This window comes from Thermobia domestica, chromosome 8 (genome assembly GCF_964235325.1).
Source record: "Thermobia domestica chromosome 8, izTheDome1.hap1.1, whole genome shotgun sequence".
NCBI classification, from domain to species: domain Eukaryota; kingdom Metazoa; phylum Arthropoda; class Insecta; order Zygentoma; family Lepismatidae; genus Thermobia; species Thermobia domestica.
Genome location: NC_137461.1, coordinates 47575558 through 47597593, shown reverse-complemented (window position 1 = coordinate 47597593; position 22036 = coordinate 47575558). Strand labels below are relative to the sequence as shown.

Sequence of the window (22036 nt, the reverse complement as noted above, 5' to 3'; positions counted from 1 at the left end):
ATTATTTGATATAACTTATAATATCCTTTTCTTAAAACTGTTAAGTACACAAACTCACTGACTAGGTAACCATAAAACATGTCCATATCAACAACTATCCCATAATAATCACTTACATATATTAAAAACATTCTTCTTTTGTTAATATGAAATGAACATTCTACTAAGTATAGTGCATATGTATGAGTACTTTCTGCCCAAGGTACAGGTAAATATTACACAAACCAAAGTATTTTGTTGTACATTGTGTTCTAGATTTCCATCTCCCAGTTGCTTCAGTTCCGTGTTAGAATGGAAGAAAAAGAAACATTGTTCCTAAACTGTTACATGAACCCTTAAAATAAAATAAGAAGAGTAACATTTATCTTTGACTGTTACCAGTAGCCTTAATAACAGAGCATAAATAATGATTGTTAACGTTACAAGTAGGAATAATCTTGAAAAACAAAACAAAACAAAAAAAGTTATATTCACCCTTAAGTGTTCTTCTAGCTCTGAAATAATAACATAAAAGTAGGCTTTAACCGTTACTGGAAACCTTAAGGTAAAAGAAAAAATATAGAACATTTGTTCCTAACCGACTTAAAGTAACAGAAAAGTGTAGCAACTCTTAAATGTTATTGGTAGCCTTAAGATAAAAGAGAAATGTAACAATTGTTTTATTGGTATTGCTAGCCTTAAAATAAAGGAAAAAAGAATAAGTGTCCTCAATTGTCCTGGTAGCCTTAAAATAAAAGTAACACTATCCTTAACTGTACTACTGGTAGCCTTAAAGTAAAGTAAAAAAAAAAATAATAGTAACAATTGTCCGTAACTGTTATTAATAGCCTTAATAATAAAAAAAAACGAGTAAAATAATGCCCGCAACGTTACTAGTAGCCTTAAAACAAAAGAAATAGCAATTGTCTTTGACCGATATTACTAGCTTCAAAAATAAAAGAAGAAAGAACAATTATCCTCAACTGTTACTGGTAGCCTTAACATTTTTAAAAGTAATGATTGCCCTTAACTGTTATTGCTAGTCTTATTATTATTATTATTATTATTATTATTATTATTATTATTATTATCCTCCTCCTCCTCCTCCTCCTACTACTACTACTACTACTACTACTACTACTACTACTACTACTACTACTACTAATAATAATAATAATAATAATAATAATAAAAAATTGTCATTAGCTGTTACTGACAGCCTGTAACTTCCTCGCTAACAGTTGAGCTCTTTCAAATATGTTGAACTTGTCTGCTAAAAGGGATTGATGACACAGCTGGGTTTCGTCAGTAACATACATTTTAAATGACTACATTTTCTTATTAGAGTGTAAACGCAATATTCTGCATTTGAATACATTTTGTCGGGATGTGAAGTCGTAAACGAAATTCACGTAAAGATAGATAGAAACTTACAAGCTGATAATGAATGCTACTGATAACACTCAAGTATTTTAAAATAAGTACGATAATGTATTCATTTTTTAATGTAAGTTAGCTTCAAAATTTTCCACTTTGTAAATCACCTGTCTGCTGTTTTTTTTTTTCTTTCTTCTATTGGTTTTTCATGACGTCGCTAGCATCGGAAACATAGTAAACAACCTGGAATGTTCGTGGTATATTAGGTGTTTTCGTAGATTATTCCACGTTTTCCAAGGTCATTGAGATACTCATAACACACTGTTGCTCAATCAGATTTTCCATAGCTGTGAAAACAGACATTTAATACATTGGAAACTTAAGAATAAGTTTACTAGACTTTCAAATTTGTGTAGAACGAGAAACTTAAAAGCTTTGAAGTCCTTAGGAAACTTCAAATGGCTAATCAATCATGTCTGATCATATCTGATCAGATAAACATAGTGAGTACTATTTCTTGATATTGTTATTTTTCCTCCTCAGACTTAATAGTAATTGCCTATATAATGTGCGTAAATATTGAGAATGAAACAACTGATTATTGAATTATGTTTAGGTAAAAACGCAAATTATTCCAAAGACGAGTAGTATTTATCTTTCAAAGCATCCATCTTCCGCGTCCATCTCTATTTGAAATGAATTTCTCATTCCAACAATAGATTCAATCTCGGCCTCTTAATCTCTCTGTTAAAACCGGAAGCCGTACAAATCTCCCACTTTCGGAATTAATATTGGATTTTCGTAGATCATAAACGTTAAGAGATCGCGAGAAATTGTGCTCTGATATAAATTCAGCATCTAAAATGTAGGTTCCATCATTCTCTCCCTTTATCCACCTATTGAAACAACAGCTTATAAATCTATAATGGTTAAAATATTGGATCACTATAGTTCGGAAGTCCATCATAGTTTCCTCTATTGAAAGGAAACTGATAAATCTATTACTTCTGGCTAGAATATTGGCCCCTTATAATTGGGAAATCTATCGTAGTTTCCTCTATTGAAAGGAAACTGATAAATCTATTACTTCTGGCTAGAATATTGGCCCCTTATAATTGGGAAACCTATCGTAGTTTCCTCTATTGAAAGGAAACTGATAAATCTGTCACTATTGGTTAGAATGTTGGACCCCTATAACTGCGAAACGTATCATAGTTTCCTCGATTGAAAGGAAATTGATAAATCAATCAGTTCTGGTTAGAATGTTGGTGGGCCCCTACAGTTTGGAAACCTATCCTAGTTTCTTCTACTGAAAGGAAACTGATAAATCTATCACTTGTGGTTAGAATATTGGACCCATATAGTTTGGAAGGCTATCGTAGTTTCTTATATTAAGAGAAAACTGATAAATTTGTCACTTCTGCTTGGAATGTTGGATCACTATAGTTTGGAATCGTACCATAGTTTCAGAATGTGAAATGAAACTCAGTAATTAATTTGAAATATCATATGTAATACAAAGTATAAAAGTTTGAAAGTGAAGTATCGTAGTTTGAATGAGTGGCGTGCTGTTGACAGTTTCATGGCAATACTTTATTTTTTCTGTTGTGTTATTATCTGTGTATAGTTAGTTGCGTGTTTCTAATTGTATCGAGTTACAAGGTCTCTCCAGTTATTATTAAGTAGGTCAGTGCCTTCTGACTTACTACACATACAAAAACAAAGAAGCAATAATAGAGAATGACGCTCAAAGCAAAAAACATCTTTACCATAGTTCATTGACTAAATAAGAAATTAAAACTGTGTTGATCTTTTTATGGTCTAACCTATTGCATCATAGTCTGGCGGTCTCAATCTCGATTCTAGTTGTCTTGGCTGAGAGATTTTCCGAGTTTTGCAGCTTATTTGGGGTTGAGCAAAACTAATATGGCCATCGAGGCTGTGTGAGTTAAAATTTTATGTGTAGCACAGGGAATCGAAACAGATCCCGCCGAAAGATGAGAATATTGTTTTACCAGGCTTTTCTTCCTAAACACTTTGTCAAGAGGGGAAGATCAAAATGTTTGGTATACAATGTGGTACTATTTAGGTATTTTGGTACACAGGACTTTACACAATTGTGTGAAGGAAGGACGTAAACAATTGTTCTTACGTGCTAAAGAACGTACCTTGCACAAGGATAACACGTAACCTCAGTGTAATTGATCTTAGCGCCAGGGGAAGATTGGCCAACTCGAAAGGAGGGCGGAATCTTCCCAGAAGTATACCTAGAAGAAATACTAGTTTAATAAGAGGGAAATCTTAAGGCAAGTGTTTATGAAGAATCTATACAGAAATCCTATGCGTCACTTTCCATTTTTATTTTCGTTCGTTTATACAGAAAGGAGAGGTATTTTCTTATAAACATCCTTCTTTGTAATGCAAATACTCAAAATGCCTGGGAGAGCTTCTTCGTGGCTACGCGGTTAGCGTACTCGCCTTTGGCGTGGGAGACCCGGGTTCGATTCCCGGTTGGAGCTCATGTGGTTCGGGTTCTTATCTCAGTAGGTCCCATCTCATATTGCCTCGCTGCTGAAAGGGATGTTAAACTCAAAATCAACTCAACTCAAAATACCCGGGAATGGTAATTTACTTCCTCCGAGGAAGAATTCCGTGGGGGCTCCCCGAACTTCATCTTTGTATTACGAGCGTGATACAATAGTGTCCTAAGTTCGTGTAACATGTTTGATGATCATCCCGTATTCAGAATCGTAAATGAAATAAACAGAAATAATCAGTTTGGTTCGGGACGTGATAAGGTTAGCATTGAACTGCATATTCTATATCAGACTAATATTAGCGAGAGAGAGAGAAAAAATGACGGTTGGTTCACCAACTATTCGTAGAGCTTTGGAAAGCATATAATTCACCTGATCAGTTGTAGGCAGTCGCGCACCCAGAAATTTTTGTTGGGGAGAGGACCAAGCTTCGGCTAGGGTTCAATACTACAAGCCACACGTCTATGAAGTATTAAACGGGTATTTTTCTGTATCCTCATAAGTAACTGTAAAATACTTCTACCTATATTTTTAGAAATATATATAACTAGATTGTTTTTATAAGAGAAAGAGTATAGATGAAGTGTAAAACCAATGTTCCTGCTACATCAATCATTTCCTTGTAAACGTGTATAGTTTTATTAAGAAAGTAACAAATGTATGTTGACTTAGGAAGTTTTTTAGGGGGGGGGGGTCCGGAGTCAGTGTTTCCCGCTATGGCTGTGCCCCTGGTTGTAGGCCTATTATGTCCTCGAATACATGAGCCGCAACTAGTCTGAAAGATGTTTTGAAGTTTTAGCTGTGTGAAAAGAGCTGAAAATGAAAATACTTCTACATTCGCACAGAATTTTATTTTAGCAGACATCGTATTTATATTAATTGAATGGTAGGCAAGTTTATCTAACACCAATGACAACTCATGCTTCAAGTATGCATGTACCAAATAGGTGTTGGGATGTTACCGGTCCGTGTATAAACTGCAACCTTAATCTTAGCTTTAAATGCGGGTTATAAAAGCAAGTAAACGGTGATTTTTTTTTTTTCGAACCCCTTCGTGGCCATATGGTAGGCTTACGCACCTTCGGTCATAGACAGGTTTGATTCCCGGTAAGTAGTTCATGTGGTTCGGATCCGATATTAAGCATATAGCCTCGGTGCTGAGCAGGACGCTAGAACTCCAAATCAACAAATCCGCTAACAGTAATTGTTCCCATTCCCAAGCCTTTCCAGTTTATGACTTCGTTCGTACGTATCAACATTTTTCCATATTGTCTCAATATCCTTCAGATCTTTTTGGCTGCAGTCTCGCCTCCGATCACTCTCTGTCCTACTTCACTTTATTTGTAATTGTAGAGCGTGGTGCAACAACTCTACATGAAGAGCACTTCCTTCTTTTTTTTTTTCTTTCTTTCTTTCGCATAATGTCTCAAATCACAATATTGGCTTTTACCTAGTTCAGTGCGTTATGCTGAACAATCCAGAGTTCAAGACACTCTTAATAAAATACTGGAATGGAGGGCAATCTAAGACAATTCCTATTGAAAGTTTCGGATTGTAATGTGCTTCGTTATGATGTACGAAAATGTTTTCAAAAGTAAGAACTCATGGATTCAAGTCCGAAAACCTTATTATGGAAGAAATGTTTTATATAATTGGGGCTTGGTTGGTTGGTTTGTAATTTGGCGTCCCTTTAAGCACCGAGACTACATGAGACGTAGACCTATTATTTAATGTGGAATCTGGACCACATGAGTTCCTATCGGAATCTAACCCGGATCTTTCGTTCCGAAAGCATATAAATTAACTATATATAGCCAACAGATAGCTTTACGCGTAACTGGAAGCATCGAATGGTGTGCAGCCATATATAACATAGCATTTAAATACATTGATGTGGGTTGTTGAAGTTCAACCTCCCCGTTCAGCACCGAGGGTATATGAGACGTGGGCCTACAGTTTTAGGTAGAATCCGAACCACTGTAACGCATTCAAATTTCTGTTTTCCCCACAGGGAATCGAACCCGAAACCTCGAGTACCAAAGACGCCCGCACTATCCAGGCACTAACCAGCGGAGAAGATCCATTTTAAATACGGTGTCTATCATTCAGTACATATCCTCACTTTTGTCTCATCCTGTGTATTTATATTCAGCTGCAAATTGTAATTGACTTTAAAAAGTTTTAAATAGCCGTAATTGTTATTCATTGTAGCTTTTGTTTCCTTCTTCTTCTTTTTTTCTTTTTCCGGTATAAATGGTCACGTAAGCATGAAATCGCATAACCTTGAGTTACCTCAATATCCTTTGAAACTATGCAATTCTTCGTTTTTTCCCCTCCTCCTCCTTCCGCCTTCTGTTAACATTTTCAGATGTTTTTGGCTGCAGTCCCACCTCCGATCACTCGCTGTCCTACTTCACTTTAGTTGTGGAGTGTGGTGCAACAACTCTGCACGAAGAGCACTTTCGCCTTTTTTTTTTTTTTTCTTAGTGTCTGTTGGAACGAAGCAAAGGTGACGCTTATCACGTAGTACTTTACGTCATACTCTTGTGCAGGCATAGTGCTGACGTTGCGATAGGCTGGTTGGTTGGATAGTGGTTTTTGCCTGCAACTGATCGCTTCTCGGAAGTAAGTTTAGATTCATTTCACACGCGTGAGCGACACGGGCAAGACATCGTTTTACGATAAGTACCGTAAGTACTATTTTTTTTTTTTTTTAAATTTTAGAATATCGTGTATTTTCTCTAGTTGCAAATTAATAGTTTTTATTACCATAAAATACCAAACTTAATCACGCATTCTATTTTACGTAAATATTGTGATTGTTGCGTAATATTTTGTGTTTGGAATTAAGTGTTTTTACTTCGTATGTTCTGAGTTTAACGTCCGCTTTTCAGCACCGAGATTACATGAGAAATGGATCTACAGCTTAAGTGGGATGCGAACCACATGCACTTTCAACAGTAACTGGACTCGTGATCTCTTGCATGAAAGATTAAAGCGCTGACATGCATAGGCGCAAATCTATCGTCAACATTGGGGGAGGGGGGCACGGGTAAGACCGTTCCCATAATTTTTTTAAGCGATGTTCATATTTTTAAGAAGTTGAAAAACAATGTTGTGGGGGATCAGAGCAGCAAAGATGTCTTCAACATTGGGAGGCGGGCAGATTTGAGGGGAGGGGGATGAGACATATTACGGTAGATGAATCTTCATTTCTGAGGTGAACCTCTTGTATATTATATATCAGGCAATGTAAATGAAGTGGCAGTCGGACACACATTATCACATTTCTCCAAAAACACATTTCAAATTGCATTATTGGGTAGACAGTACCCCCAGTTCCAAGATTGGGGGGATATGTCCCCCTCATTCCCCTGGGATTTGCCCTAGTGCTGACATGGGCGAAGATACGAGAAGAGAGGTTACTGTTTATTTTAAACTTATTATACAATCTGATGATTTTAGGTTCTCCCATGCAGCTTCCAGTGAATTTTATTCAGTATTGAATTGAGGCATATATTAGGGACAATATGATTTCAGAAGATGGCCTAGGGAGAAATCTCTCCCTCCCTTCACGGGGCAACCAAATTTATCCCCGGAGCTATATCTCGGTTCGTACTCAATGCCTCACCAATATTTGCGAAGTTCTGCTTTTCACTTCGTGTGTGTTGAAAATCCCACGGGGAAAATCTGAAATCACTGCTCAGGAGAAGGGATTATCAGACTGAGCTCGCGCTTTGCCCCGCCTGGGGATATAATAACAATTCCTTGTTCATATTGGTAATTTCTATCCTGGAATCATCCTTAGCACTCACAACTTTCCTATTAAATGATCCGGTCCATAGTTACGGAATTTACTCTTACATTTCGTTACTGTAAGTTTCCTACCTCAAAAATCCTTAACATGACAAGGAAATAAACTCTGTCCTAACCTTTTGAAACACACTGTATAACTTTCTCTTGTTTTGTAGTTTCCCTTTCAAAGTAAAACTTAGTTAAATTATAATGAACTATAAGATAATAACTGGTAACATAATTATATATATATTACGAAACTGTTTTGCATTTTTGTAACTGGTTGGAATTTCCGCTTAAGTTTTCAATGATAATAGCTAGCTGCAGTATCATATTTCTTTCCAATATTGTTTTCTGGCGGTACTAGACGTATAATAGCCATTGCAGTGGTTGACTCGTGCGGAAATTCTTTTCCTTCAGGCAATTAAAAATGTTATTGTACAGCATTGATGAGATAACTATCTAAAGACGTGTCACAATTCTGAAGAGTTGAGAACAATAAGATAGATAAGAACTGTGCATCTTTATTCGTATGGTTATTGTGGTAGTCCTTAAGGTTGTTTATTGCATGTGAAAGACTGTGATTAACAGTATGACTTCATTCTTTAAAAGACTAGGAAAAACAACTGAACACAGTGAATAAATTTCAAACTATTCCAAGCATAGGCATCTATTAAGGATAATAGAATGGTACTTAAACGATCCTACATGACAAGTCTGATACATTGCCAGTGTTAATCATACTGTGCACTGGGTTGGGCTAGGCGCTTACCCAGAAATTTTTGTTGGGAAAGGTCCAAGGTTTGGAGGGGCCCAGTACTACAAGACCTACATCTAATAGTTGAGCTGGTGTTATTCTTTACCCCGAAACATAAGTACTGTCATCTATTTGAACAAACTTCGGGAGCTGATTCCTGACACCGAAGCAAGCAAAAAGAAGTTCTGTGGAACTTGGGTCAGTGAGGGATAGTTTCGGCGATATAAGGTGCCGAAAGCATGGGAGAAATGAACTTCAGAGGGCACTAATTCAAAAACAATGCAACGTAGAGAGTACGGTTTAGAACATGACACTCGAAGTCATTCCTGCTCGATTGAAAAATGTGTGCTTTAAACCTCCGCAAGATGTGTGTGAGGGATTCTCTAAAGGTACGTAGAGATTACTTGTCAGGTTATAGGGGATCCCTACGTTCCTTTGGGAAATTCCTTACACACATCTTGCGGAGATTTGAAGCATACATTTTTCAATCGAGCAGGAATGACTTCGAGTGTCATGTTCTAAACCGTACTCGCTACGTTGCATTGTTTTTGAATTAGAGCCCTCTCAAGTTCATTTCTCCCATGCTTTCGGCACCTTATATCACCGAAACTAACCCTCACCGACTAAAGTTCCAGAGGAGGTTTTTTTTTTCTTTTGCTTGTTTCGTTGTCAGCAATCAACTTGCATACTAAAATTTAATTGCATACTAAGTTTAGTTGCAGAAGGTAGCAATGATTTTTTTTACCGATGTAACTTCCGTCAGGAGCCGCCACTGGCGTGTAACTGACCTTCCCATTTATATTCTTGTTATTGCAGAGAAATGCTTACGACAATTTCTTCCTTCTTGTAAATTGAAGAGTATTTGATACAAGAGCACAAATAATAATTAAATGGGTACGAGTAGGTAGGAAAACATCCTATAAACTGGAAACTTTCCTTTTTAATTTAACCCATTCAATTAATCTCAAGACTTGTAAAGATTCTTTTCCTATCCAGAATCTTATTTCGATACTGACAGCTCTGCAAGTGTGTGAATATTTGCCCTGCCAGTGATGATAATAATAATAATATTAATAATAATAATAATAATAATAATAATAATAATAATAATAATAATAATGTGCATAAATATTTAGCTGCACTCTGGACCTTTTGTATCATAGAGAATATTGAGATTTTGTATACCTCTCCTATTTAGCATAAAAAGGCATCATTCACAAAATCAATATTTAACAATATATTGATTTCATTCGTCTGCATGTCAAATATAATAGTGAAAGAATGCCTTTTAGATCCTGTATTAACATTTCTCGATGGTTTATCACGAGTCACATAATGTGATGCGGCTTTTCTCGTATTCATTGGCTGTAAGCCAAAAATGTGATAACCGTGTGCTTCACGTAACAATATTACGCAACGAACAAGTTAAATTTGTCCGAATGGTATAGGCTTGTGTTACAAAATGCGAAAAAACAGGAACGAACTATAATAATCTCAGATCACCCTGTCACAGCTGGTATACATTACAGAAGCTTCCTATTTTTTTCCCCACGCGTCTTGTAGCCTCATATATCGTTTGTTTGCGAAACTTCCTGTTAAAATACTATCTCTTCTCTTGTGCTTTTTTGTTTCTTTCCTTTTAGCTGTCATACTTCATGCTTAGAATGGCGGAAGAAGTTATATTCTTGGACGAACAGGAAAATATGAGGTTCAGTACGTGCTTTCGGTGTTCAGTTTTTTTCTTTTAAATATTAACAGAACACACTGAAAGAATAAGTAAATAGTTTTTTTCTTGTCTTCCCATATTTTTAGTGGTCGTTAACTCTTGAAAAAGTAGATCAGAACAGTTTAGTTAACTCGTAAAAGTATTTTATTTTAGTCTAGGGCTATTTCGATGCACGTCTTCGGTCACTCACACGATGAACTTTATTAAAGCATTTGGCAAGAGATGATTTTTTTAAAAAAATCCCAAAATAAGTTACAAATGCTACTGATTTTGAATCTTATATTTTCTTTATTGGAAGAGCTCATTTAAACTAATCTATTTAAGAACTAAAGAAAACGTTAAAATATTCCAAATGTTACTAGGTGCATAAAATTTACAAGATAAGACGAGCTAGTTTGTTCGAATCATTGCTTTAAAAACTAAAATATCTGAGAAGTTGTTAACTACTTACGATTGACTTGTAAAACTGTCTGTTAGTTACCAAGCGTTCTTCTATTTTTTTTTTAATCCCGAGGGTAAAATCAAAATGTTAAGGGGTCGCACTTGGACACTGTTTGCTAAAGGGCGTGTTCTACCCACAGGGCCAGCTCTACCATAGTGCAACACGTGCATTTGCACTGGGTGCAACTTCGAGGGGCGGCAAAATCTGCTATAATTATATTATTTAAATTTAATATTTGTTGTTGGAAACAGACTTCATGATGATGATAGTTAAATTTACTAAACTTACCTTCTATTTGAATATTACATTCATAAACCATGTTTAGATCGCATTAGTTTGTCATATGGACAGTGTTAAAGCAAATGGTCAAACAAATCCCAGCATGAATTGCTTGATTGTCAAACACAAGAACTCAATTCTCGAACAGTAGTTAGTTGTTCATGATAAGGTAGCATACCTAAAATCGTAGCTTTTTAATTTATTTTTTTTCTGGAAAAAGTGGGAGGGCGGCAAATGATTGCATTGCACCGGGCGGGAAATTGCCCTGTCTACGCAAGAGTGACTTGTAAACTCAATTTACCTCAGCTCCGGAGCAGGGAGATCGGAAAGTTAACTCTGGGAGGAAGAAATTGTACTGGTGTAAGCGTTAAATTCCATGAAACTATTTAAAATGTTAAATAACTAAACGGCGTGAAAAATATCTTGGCATTTGATGGCGCTCCAAGTTCCCTTTAAATGCTGCTAGCAAATGAGAGGCCAGCGGTATTGCCACGTTTATTTTGCACACATCTATCTCCTGTTACCTGATCGTGCTGTAGTTTGTCTGCTTACCCATAGCCATACCTCTTTACCACTTGACAACGTCACGCCGGAGCTTGCGTTTTATTCGTTTAGCTGAAATGCCAAGATGTTTGTTACAGGCCTTAGTAATCACTAATGAATAATTAAAATATCATCCATATTGTTTATTTAAACATTAACTTGGCAACATTTAAAATACAGTATTTCAACGTAACATAATTTGTTCTTGTTACACACAAAATTTGTTACACGTTACTCAAAGAATGAAGACATTCTGTTAACTAGTTGGTATTTACACCCTTTGTCAGAAGTACAGGACCCTGGTTCGATCCCAGCTCGCGCCGTGTGGACTTTGTGGTGGACAAACACCGTGCACGTGGGTTTTCTCGGGTTTCTCCCGTTTCCTCCCACTTTCATCATTGCACCATTTCACTCATTTCTCATTATCACAGTCTCCTTTAGCCTAACCGGCATAACTGTGGGACGTTAAACTTAAAGATTTCATTTCATTTTCAGAAGTACAGGACGAAGACGTATAGTTTAAATTGAGACTTGAACCACTGTACGCGCATTAGCAAGAATTATTCCATACCAAATTACACTTGTGCAGTGTATGGGTTTCTTTTTCTCCACAAACTCAGTGTGCCGGGTTCATTATTTAAAACAACTCTGTTTAGATTATTTGAAATTAGCCTGTCATTTTGTTTCTGTCGAATGACTTCAACACTATTTTGACAAAATCTCGATTTCAGAATAAAAACGAAAAATAAATATTTAAATGTGCTATATGATATGTGTGGTTCAGAGACTTGGACACTATGGAAATTAAAGAAATACGTAAAGCTTCGAAATGTGGTGTTGGAGGAAGATGGAGAAGATAAAATGGACAGAGAGATAGTAACAAACGAAGATGTTTTAAAACTGATAGGAGAGAAGAGGACGCTTTTAGCCAACATCCTTCGTACGAAGGTCAATTGGATTGGACACATCTTGAAAAGAAGTTGTCTTCTTGATACCGCCATAGAAGGAAAGATGGAAGAAAAGCGAGGAATAGAAAGAACAAGAACACAACTGATCGATGATTTGAAAATCAGAAGAAAATATTGGGAGTTAAGAGGGAGTTATTGGGAGTGAAGATCGAAAAACGTGGAAGAAACCCTTCCAGGCCCAAACAAACAAACAAACAAACAAATCAACCAACCTTAGTCTTAGAACCTGCCAATAGGCAGAATACTTAATAATAATAATAATAATAATAATAATAATAATAATAATAATAATAATAATAATAATAATAATAATAATAATAATAGAGGAACTGTACCAAACCCGGGCCCGGGTCCATAAAGCGGGCCCCCTCAATTGCTGCTCCGGGTATTGGCGTAGAATGCTAGAAATAAGCTGAATTGTAGTTTACCGTTACTGTTGCATGCAGCGCTAGTTCCTGTGTTGATCATTTAATCCTTTGTTCTGCAATAAACATCTGACGAGTTTTCATACAGTGGAAAGTTTTGAAGCTCCGACGAGCAAGCATTGTTTTCCATAGTTAGTAAAGAGATAATTGAACCAACTATTTATTTATTTAATCTTAATGGTAAGAGGTATGTTCTATGTAATTAGCTAGTAATTTAGACGTAGGAGTGACAAATTATTTGCAGCGAAAGTAGAAACATGTATGGTCGTAAAGTGGGCCCTTTTGTCAATCCTAAAGCGAGCCCCTACTATGTTGTGCAAAATTAAAAGATATGTTTCATACCAAATTCTCATGATTCGTGCAATTTATTTACAATCTTCAAGAGGACCAAAATGCCCAAAACAAAGCCGAAACTAATAACTCAATATCGTGGTCGAGGACATGGTAGTGTCAAATCATTATCAAGATCCTTTGATCCAGGAAAGTAAAAGATACCGCTGAAGGTGAAAGGAAGAGCCAAGGAAGACGATTCTAATTGTGGCTCAATCTCTGATATAAGGAAGCATCAACAATATTCTCAACTTTAAACGTTCCACCGGGGAAAACATCGTCCACGGATAACGATGCCACCTGCACGTTCTGCACTGAAACTTTTTTGAGTGATACGAGAGTTGAACTTTGGGTCCATTGTGTCATGTGCTTTTAGTGGGCCCATGTAGATTGTGAGGAGACTGCCAAAGTCGTTTATATTTGTGACTTTCGCCAGTAGAAGTCTTAACTTTGTGAAACATTTCATTTATCACGCTTAATTTGGAAGTTTTGGTTCTGAAGTTTGAGGATTTTTTTTTAATGCCAAATAAGTAGGTTGGAGAAAGAGAGATGTTTAGATTTCTTATTTCTATCAGTAGAATATTGAATATTTCAGTTTTGAAAGTTTCAGTCTTCAAGTTTAGTCTATTTGAAAGATTGTTCTAGAGCTTAAAAAAGAAAAAAAAGACTTTTTGATCTGCTATTTCCGACAGTAAAATGTGGAATATTTAAGTTTAGACATTTTCAGTTTACAAGTTTAATCTAGAGTGGAGGTTGTGCTGGAGTTAAGAAAAAGACTCTCAGATTGCATTTCGGCCACTAGAATGTAGAATATTTAAGTTTTAAGTTCAATTTTAGTGTGTTCTTTACTTTTCGGAGTTTGCTTCAATTTCTTCTAATAAAGTCTTTTTAAACATTCATATTTCATTTTATTTCAATCCCCAGTGTTTAGGATGTTGTTTTTAGCTTAAATGCATAACTCATTTAAGTAATACAAATTTTCGTTTTGTGTAATTTATCTAAATTTAAAGGGGCCCGGTTTTGGAACAGTTTTTTCGAATGCCGAAAATGCAGTCCATATGAAAATCCATTTTTTCTCAACCTATTTTTTTCTTGATTGTTATGGGAAGAAACAAGCAAAGCAATTACATATCATATTATATTCAGCCTGAATATTATTTTTTTCTGATCGATATTTTCTTAGATATATGGAAAAAACAAAATGGGGGCCCACTTTTGGTACAGTTCCTCTAATAATAATAATAATAATAATAATAATAATGACACTTGATCTCAGAGCTTGGATTAATTGGTTGATATTTGTCTTTTGGTAACAGCAAGAATATTATAGGACGAAACTTAAAGTGGGATGTGAGCCATTATAGTGCGTTCGTTGCTTTTCCACCGACAGTCAAACCCGGGACTTTGTGTACTAAATGCACGCGTCAAATTGTATAGACGTATTTATAGTGTCAGACACTATGGAAGTTGAAATTTCCCGAATCGTGGAAAACGGGCGCCCTTCGTTAGAAGGAAAAATAAAAGGTGCGGAAAATAATGAGACTCTGAAGTATAGATTTCGTATACAGTGTAATATTTATTCCATTTGCTTTTGTTCCGATAGTTGAGAGGAAAGTCCATATGTTCAAAGTTCTTGACACATTGTCAATACAAAGATTAAAGCTTATCGCTTTTCGGCATTTTGTAATCTCAGCTGCTCTCGAACTGTGTAATCCAGCGTTATGATAAGAGTTACGCAAATAGATTTCCTAATTTTGTAACCTCTCGAAAACTGTGGGTTTATGATACTTTTAATTCATCACTTGTTTTCCAAAATGTGTTTGAACAACGAATTGGTTTTAATGATTTTCATTAAGAAAGTAATAACAGTTGTATATTGGAAAAGATTGAAAAAGAGTCTTTTTTTTTTCTTTCGGTTTTATGGGGAGCTTATTTTGTATACAATTTTGAACCATTGTTCATAAGGTTTACATAAAAAAAAAAAAAAACATTATTGCTTACTTTTTAAAGTTTAGCCTCTTTTTCAGCATTGAGGATATATGAACCTACAGCACAGTAGAATCCGAATCACCACAATACGTTTAATTAATGCTCCTCTACTAGAAATGAAACTTGGAAGCACGTGCGTGAAATTCGCGTGCGCGGTTCATTAGATCAACAAGATTGCTTATTCATTCTATTGAAGCATTATTGAAGGTCTCCAGACATCTTTATTCATGATTATCAATTAATTTTTTTTAGTCTGTTCGAAATCCTTCACGTATTTTTAAACCTCTCTATGTACAGGGTTATGAAAAACATAACACTAATCTAATCTCAAGTAAAATAGCAACAAATCAAATCAAATCATATAATCCCTTTATGAAACAGGGATTATGCAAAACCATATACAGATTCAAGTGAAAAGTTTCTTGATCAAAAGATCCAACATATTTTAATTATATATATATATATATATATATATATATATATATATATATATATATATATATATATATATATATATATATATATATATATATATATATATATATATATAATATATAATATGCCGTATATCTGGAGAACTACATACAGTGTAGCCAAACCCAAACTATCAGTTAACTCAGTGTAATGTGCTTAATCTGTAGAAAATACGAAAACTCGATTTAGAGGCCGTTCAAAAATTTTGTGGGCCCTGATCCAAAAAAGTAATTATTGGCCAAGATCGCAATCTTTTGATCCACTTTTGGTTTCCCTATTTCTTGTTTCACAAGAGAACTGTACGCTTAATTTCTTTTTTAAGATGGATGTACAAATCTCTTCCAATTAGATGCGTTGTATTTACTTCTTTGACCATTCTGAAATGCTCTACGTACAGGTATGTGTGTTTCATGTAGATATTTTTTTTTCTTTTATAGGTTTCTCTTTAATTTCCCAAGATGACAACCTACTTTTCCTACCCTGCACCTGAAATCCAGGAGGAATTGAAATCCATTGCCAATGCGATCGTGGCACCTGGAAAGGGTATCTTGGCTGCTGATGAGTCCGTCTCTACCATGGGCAAGCGATTGGCTGATATTGGAGTGGAAAATACGGAAGAAAATCGACGAAAGTACAGACAGGTAAGTAGCTATATATAAAATTACGCAAAACATAAACATAAACAATTATATTTTCTGAAGATCATGGTTTAATAAATAATAATAATAAACATTTAGATAAACCATATGAAAATATGCTATAGAATTCATAGTAAAATAACTTTTGATGCGATACTTACATGATGGATTTGCATGACACCACTATCCTTTATTATCTATCTTTCGTGATTATATGTATAAATGAAATCCTAAATATAACATAAAAATCTTTGCAATGTAAAAAAAAAAATACATACATACGAGCTGCGATATTTTGTTTCACGCTTAAAAATGTGAAATATACGTGACAAAACACGTCACAGCATGCGTTATTCCTAATACTAGAAACCATGGACCCTGCGGTTCCTAAGACTTGCAACTTCCCGCCGAAGTATTCAGTGTTCACTGTTGTAAATTTTACCTTTTGCCTCTTTGGAACCACCTTGAAATCAGAGCACATCTGAGAATTCTGTGAGGAGCATACCAGGGAATTATATTCTGTAGGAAACCCTTTGCGCACATTGCGTATTGATGAAAATGCATTTTCGGAATGTGTACATATACGCTAATATGGACCACCAAAGCACGGTTTTCGAATTCGAAATAGCGTGTGTTGAAGTTTAGCTTTAAGACGATTTTAAGCAGCCCTAGTTCTGAAAATGTGCTTTCCCCACAGGTTCATATGAACTTTTTCTCTTATTTTGATGTAAGGTTTGTCGTTATAGTCATTAACACTCTGTATATATACTGTAATGTTTCTTTTAAATGACATCACCCACAATGTTGACAAACCTTCGATTCCAGAACACAAACGAATAATTCATATTTAAATGTGTCAAACAATATTATCCGGTCATCAATAATGTAATAGAAAATTATATGAAGATTGTAATATAATATTCGTGGACATAGAAAACTAAAATTTATAATGAATGAATAAAACTGAATTTTTCTTACAAAAATTTGTAAATAACAAAATATTTGAAATTTTTATTCTGACAGATATAATACCAAATATCACCACACTATTCAGAATCTGAGTAAAGAATTATATTGAATTAAAAAAAAAATAACAGTAGAATATGCAGTTTTATGGAAATCGTTTGTAGAAATTTTCAATGGAAATTTTAGACATTCAGTATTTTTGTTTCTGTATAAAATTAGATGTTAGGATTCTCAATTCAAAATACGGAAATTAGTAGACTATCTGTTACTATTTGTCTTCTGAAACCTGCAACTTAAATCTAGTATTTAGTGCTCTGTAGGAGGGTTATTTTAAGAATCTGATTTTATTATGATATGGTATTTCAATGTCATTTACTTTGTAAATAAGTTACTTATTACAAAGAGTATTTATTGGATAACATCGAAGTATTTTCAGTGTTAAAAGTACATACTTTCTAAGATTTAAAAAAGTCATAGTAAATATATTTTGAGAAATATTATTTCAATCGAGATCTTATTTCTACCTGAAATAGTAAAAATTTGAATTTCAGGAGTAAAAGTTCGTCGCGAAAATAGAATAGGTTCGATTTCCGCTACTGTATGTCATAGTGTACTGTCTAATTGAAGTGGTTATTTTTATTAATTATAACTCAGACCTGTTAAGCCATTATTATCTACCTAAAGAATACAACTGTCGAAATTATCTGTATTGTATATAAGTGACATTAATGTTCCGTGATTGTATTAATGACTTATTTCTTCTGTCTTTGATTATAATATTCATTCAATACAAGAATATCTTACTACTGTGGAAGATTACAAATACACTGAATTATAAATGTGCATTGTTTCGCATATGCAGAAGAGACAGAATATTTCTTCTTATTGTATGTTAGGGCTCGTCTAGTGGGTAGGGAGCAAACCTTAGATACATGAGGTTCCGGATTCGATTCCCGTTGGAAGATCCTTGAAATGCGAACACAATACGGTAGTTCGGATTCCACTTAAACTAGAGGTCCATGTCTAATATAGCTTCAATGTTAAAAAGGGACTCTCAACTTCTAACCAGTGTTAAAACAGTCCGATTATTACACATACGGCGCGTCCCGGTAGCATTATATTTGTCTTCGTACATTTTTAAAAAATGCCTTAGTTGGAATAATTTTTGTCGAACTGTCCCTATGTAGATTAATTGTGGATTCTTCGTCCTTATTAAAAAGCTCTGTGTATCATTCTTTCAATATAACTGTTGTCAAATAATAATAATAATAATAATAATAATAATAATAATAATAATAATAATAATAATAATAATAATAATAATAATAATAATAATAATAATAATAATAATAAAACTTCAGTTTTCATTATGAGCTTGATTATATTTTAAATGCTTCAAAAGCCCTGATCAGTTGCTTATTATTATTATTATTATTATTATTATTATTATTATTATTATTATTATTATTATTATTATTATTATTATTATTATTATTTACGTTCCTATAATACCTTTCACTAATTGTGATAGTTATTAACCAAAACTAACCCAAATATAAAATGTTACAATAATTTATTTTTACAAGGCAGGACACTTAACATTTATCGAATTAAAGCAACAAAAGATCCATAGAAATTTTGTAAAGCATAATAATTAGTTTAAAGTAATTAGGTTCCGTTTCATGGAGTGGCAGCTTTTGAGAGAAGTCACACGGGTAAAACTTATCGCTAGAAACTAAGGGAAGAAAGGTTCATGCAGTTTCAGAATGCTGTATATAAGAGCCTACATTAGTCAAGCTTCCTTTCCTTAGCTTGCAGTGATATTATATATGTATCTTGTAATTTAAATAATTAGCGGTCTTTGATGCGGAAGATCTGCGTACAATCTTTGGTAATAATATAATGTATATGTGGCTTGAACTTCATGTTAAACTATTAACTCACATTTTCATATAATACTGAAAGGAACCTTAAAGCACGCATTCTTTTCATGCAGCTGCTGTTCACAACCGACAAGGCCGTGTCAGGAAACATCTCAGGAGTGATCTTGTTCCACGAGACTTTATACCAGAAAGCAGATGATGGAACTCCGTTCTCTCAGCTAATCCAAGACAGAGGAATCATTCCAGGAATCAAAGTAGACAAGGGTGTTGTTCCATTGTTCGGCTCAGAAGATGAATGCACAACACAGGGTAAGTAATCGCAATTATAGATATGCACAGAATGGAGATTATCTTATCAGATTTGTTTCTCTTAACAGCGTACAGCATCTACACCGTCTTAATTTATATGAGAAATTATTTTTCTATTTCCTTTGAAATGAAATAAAGTTTTAATGATACGATTTTACTAATTTCTTCTTCGTCTAGTTAAAAATTTCTCGGGTTAAGTTTAGAGTTACCCCTCCAGTTTCAAACCTACAAAAAAGCAATTAAAACATTAAACATTGTTAGGTTAGTTTAGATTAGGTTACCCGGCAAGACTTTAGTTAGACTAGAACAGAAGGGGAACCGGTTCTCATGGAAGCTTCAATTAGGGTCCATCACTTAAATTCAGTAATCTGTGATTCTCATAAAAATTTAATAATTCTCTTCGTTATTATATAATTCTGTAAAACTCAATGAGGAAATATCACATTCAATATACAGATTCGCCTTCCTATACAACTACCATGCTGCTGAATCACCGAAACCTTTCGCGTATTGCAAATAGTATCCAATTCTACATAACTTTTCCCGTATTAAACATAACTTTACTGCCAAACTTACACACCTAAACATCACATAAGAACCCCAAATCATTTTTCTTACCTCATTTTTCCTATAAATTTTCCTAAATTTTATAAAAAAACGAAGGGGCAACTCTATACTTAACCCAATTTCGCTTGCACTTTCAAATTCAATTAGCATTATATATTATTTAATCAGTAACCTGAACACGTTTCGTTACATAAGCTTGGATATGGTGTATTTCCTATCGAATATTTAAACATATGCGATATTTCGAAATCTAAATGAGTTAGGCCCTATTTGTATAATATTAGCTTTGAACAAATCTGATCTGATTCTAACATTACAAACATAAGAACATAATTTGCTTGGGTGGAAGAGTCTTCTACAGACAATGGCGGCTATTGGACGTTAAGAGTGTGTGTGGGGGAGGGGGAAGGGGGGACAAGAGATGATCTGAATATTTGTATATTAATGTTAGTTTCCCTGGTTGTTTCTAACACTTCGACGAAAGATTGTATAATTAATAGGATACTATCTTTTTCAGTTAAAGTATCGAATATCGTATTTCATATTTTATTAAGTAAATTGACAAGAGCAACACAAGTAGATAGTAGCCCTTTGTATTCTTAAACAACGAAAATGTAAGAGATTTTTGATTCCTTGCTCAGGAACATCTTAAAGTTCTGTCTGGAAAATTGTGTGATCAGATTATTTAATAACAAATTTGCAAAACAAATAAATAGAAAGGGTAATATTAATCATAGTAATAAATGAGGATTGTTTTGCAAAAGTCATATTGAAACTGGGGATTAATGAAAAACTTACATTGTTAATTCCATACATGCTATTAAATGTATGTTTTTATTTCTTTTCTAAGAGTAATTACTACAAGCATATGCTACGACATTTAAAGAAATGCTTACTTTTGCAGCTTCCCGAAACATGTTCGTTGCCATTAGGTTCAGTTTTCAGTTTCTTGGAATATATCAAAACTCAAAGAATCACTCCATACCCCAGTTATACAAAATACTAAAACCTAGAATTATGTTGAATTCACTAAATTTAATTTTATATACACTCGTACACCTCTAAACACACCACTTCACTCGTATATTACAATGGAAAAGGTAGTTGTTTCTTATTACTGTCTTTTTAATAAATATTCGTTACTATTAAAAAGAAGAAAATACATTTTAGGAACTGTAAAATTTTGTGCAATTAAAGAATAACTTGTGAAAGACGTTTTTTGTGCGAAATTTTTTCTCAATTTGTTTCAAAGCGGCTGAGAAATTGTTGGCTATTGTTAGTTAGCTTTCCGGTATACTTATCTTCAATTATCTGTAATCGTAATGCACTATAAATCACTCACGTGATCACTCTTCTTATATAAATCTAGAAACTTTATTTGTCCTTTAAATCATACCTTTGATCTTTAATCTTGTGATAATTACATTCTTGAATCTTTCCCAATTCATATACTTACATAATCTTTCCAAACTTCGTCCTTATGACATATATTCTATATCTTCATTACATCTTGTTCCTCTCAGCAACCTCTGTTTTACTTGACAACCACAAACTAACCAACATTAAGCTAGACATGTGCAGTCTTCCGTAACACTTCCTACCAACAGTATTCAACACACCACTAATATAGCAACTTGAGTCAGTTTTTGTCTAATTATGCTAGTTGGAAAATCCTTTTTTCCTTAAATATCTTTGTCAACCAAACTAGGCAATCTAAAAACCACATTGAAGAACGAAAATCAGGGAGTCTGAATATTGAACTGTAAACGGTAGAGGTTATTTTAATCGGTATAACTTTTTGTATTAAATTTGATTTTCATCCATTAAGTTAGATGACATATATTTTATCCTTGTCATTTTCATTGTGTATATAAAATATTAGTTCACCACGATTTTTTTTTTTTTTTTTTTTTTTTTTTTTTTTTACGAATTGGAAAGAGCTGATGAAACGTTCATGCTAAAGATTGTAAAAAAAATATAACGCTATTAATATATAATGCTCAGGTAAATGTCTTGACTAATTGATTTTTTTTTCCAGTTCAGATTTCACTC

At 34.2% G+C, this 22036-nt stretch overlaps 1 protein-coding gene across 5 annotated transcripts in view; it reads left to right on the top strand.

Annotated features, from left to right (window-relative positions):
- Ald1 (fructose-bisphosphate aldolase) overlaps positions 1-22036 on the top strand; it is a 198876-nt gene that overhangs the window by 151779 nt on the left and 25061 nt on the right. For 3 of the 5 annotated variants that reach the window (XM_081768432.1, XM_081768434.1, XM_081768433.1), the window contains exons 2-3: positions 16059-16262; positions 19222-19417. In XM_081768432.1, coding sequence (XP_081624558.1) covers positions 16080-16262; positions 19222-19417 — 379 coding nt within the window. In that variant the 5' untranslated portion in view covers positions 16059-16079. Of the gene's footprint in view, positions 1-6429; positions 6584-16058; positions 16263-19221; positions 19418-22036 lie in introns of those variants that run through there. The other 2 variants (XM_081768435.1, XM_081768431.1) reach the window with 2 other exon arrangements.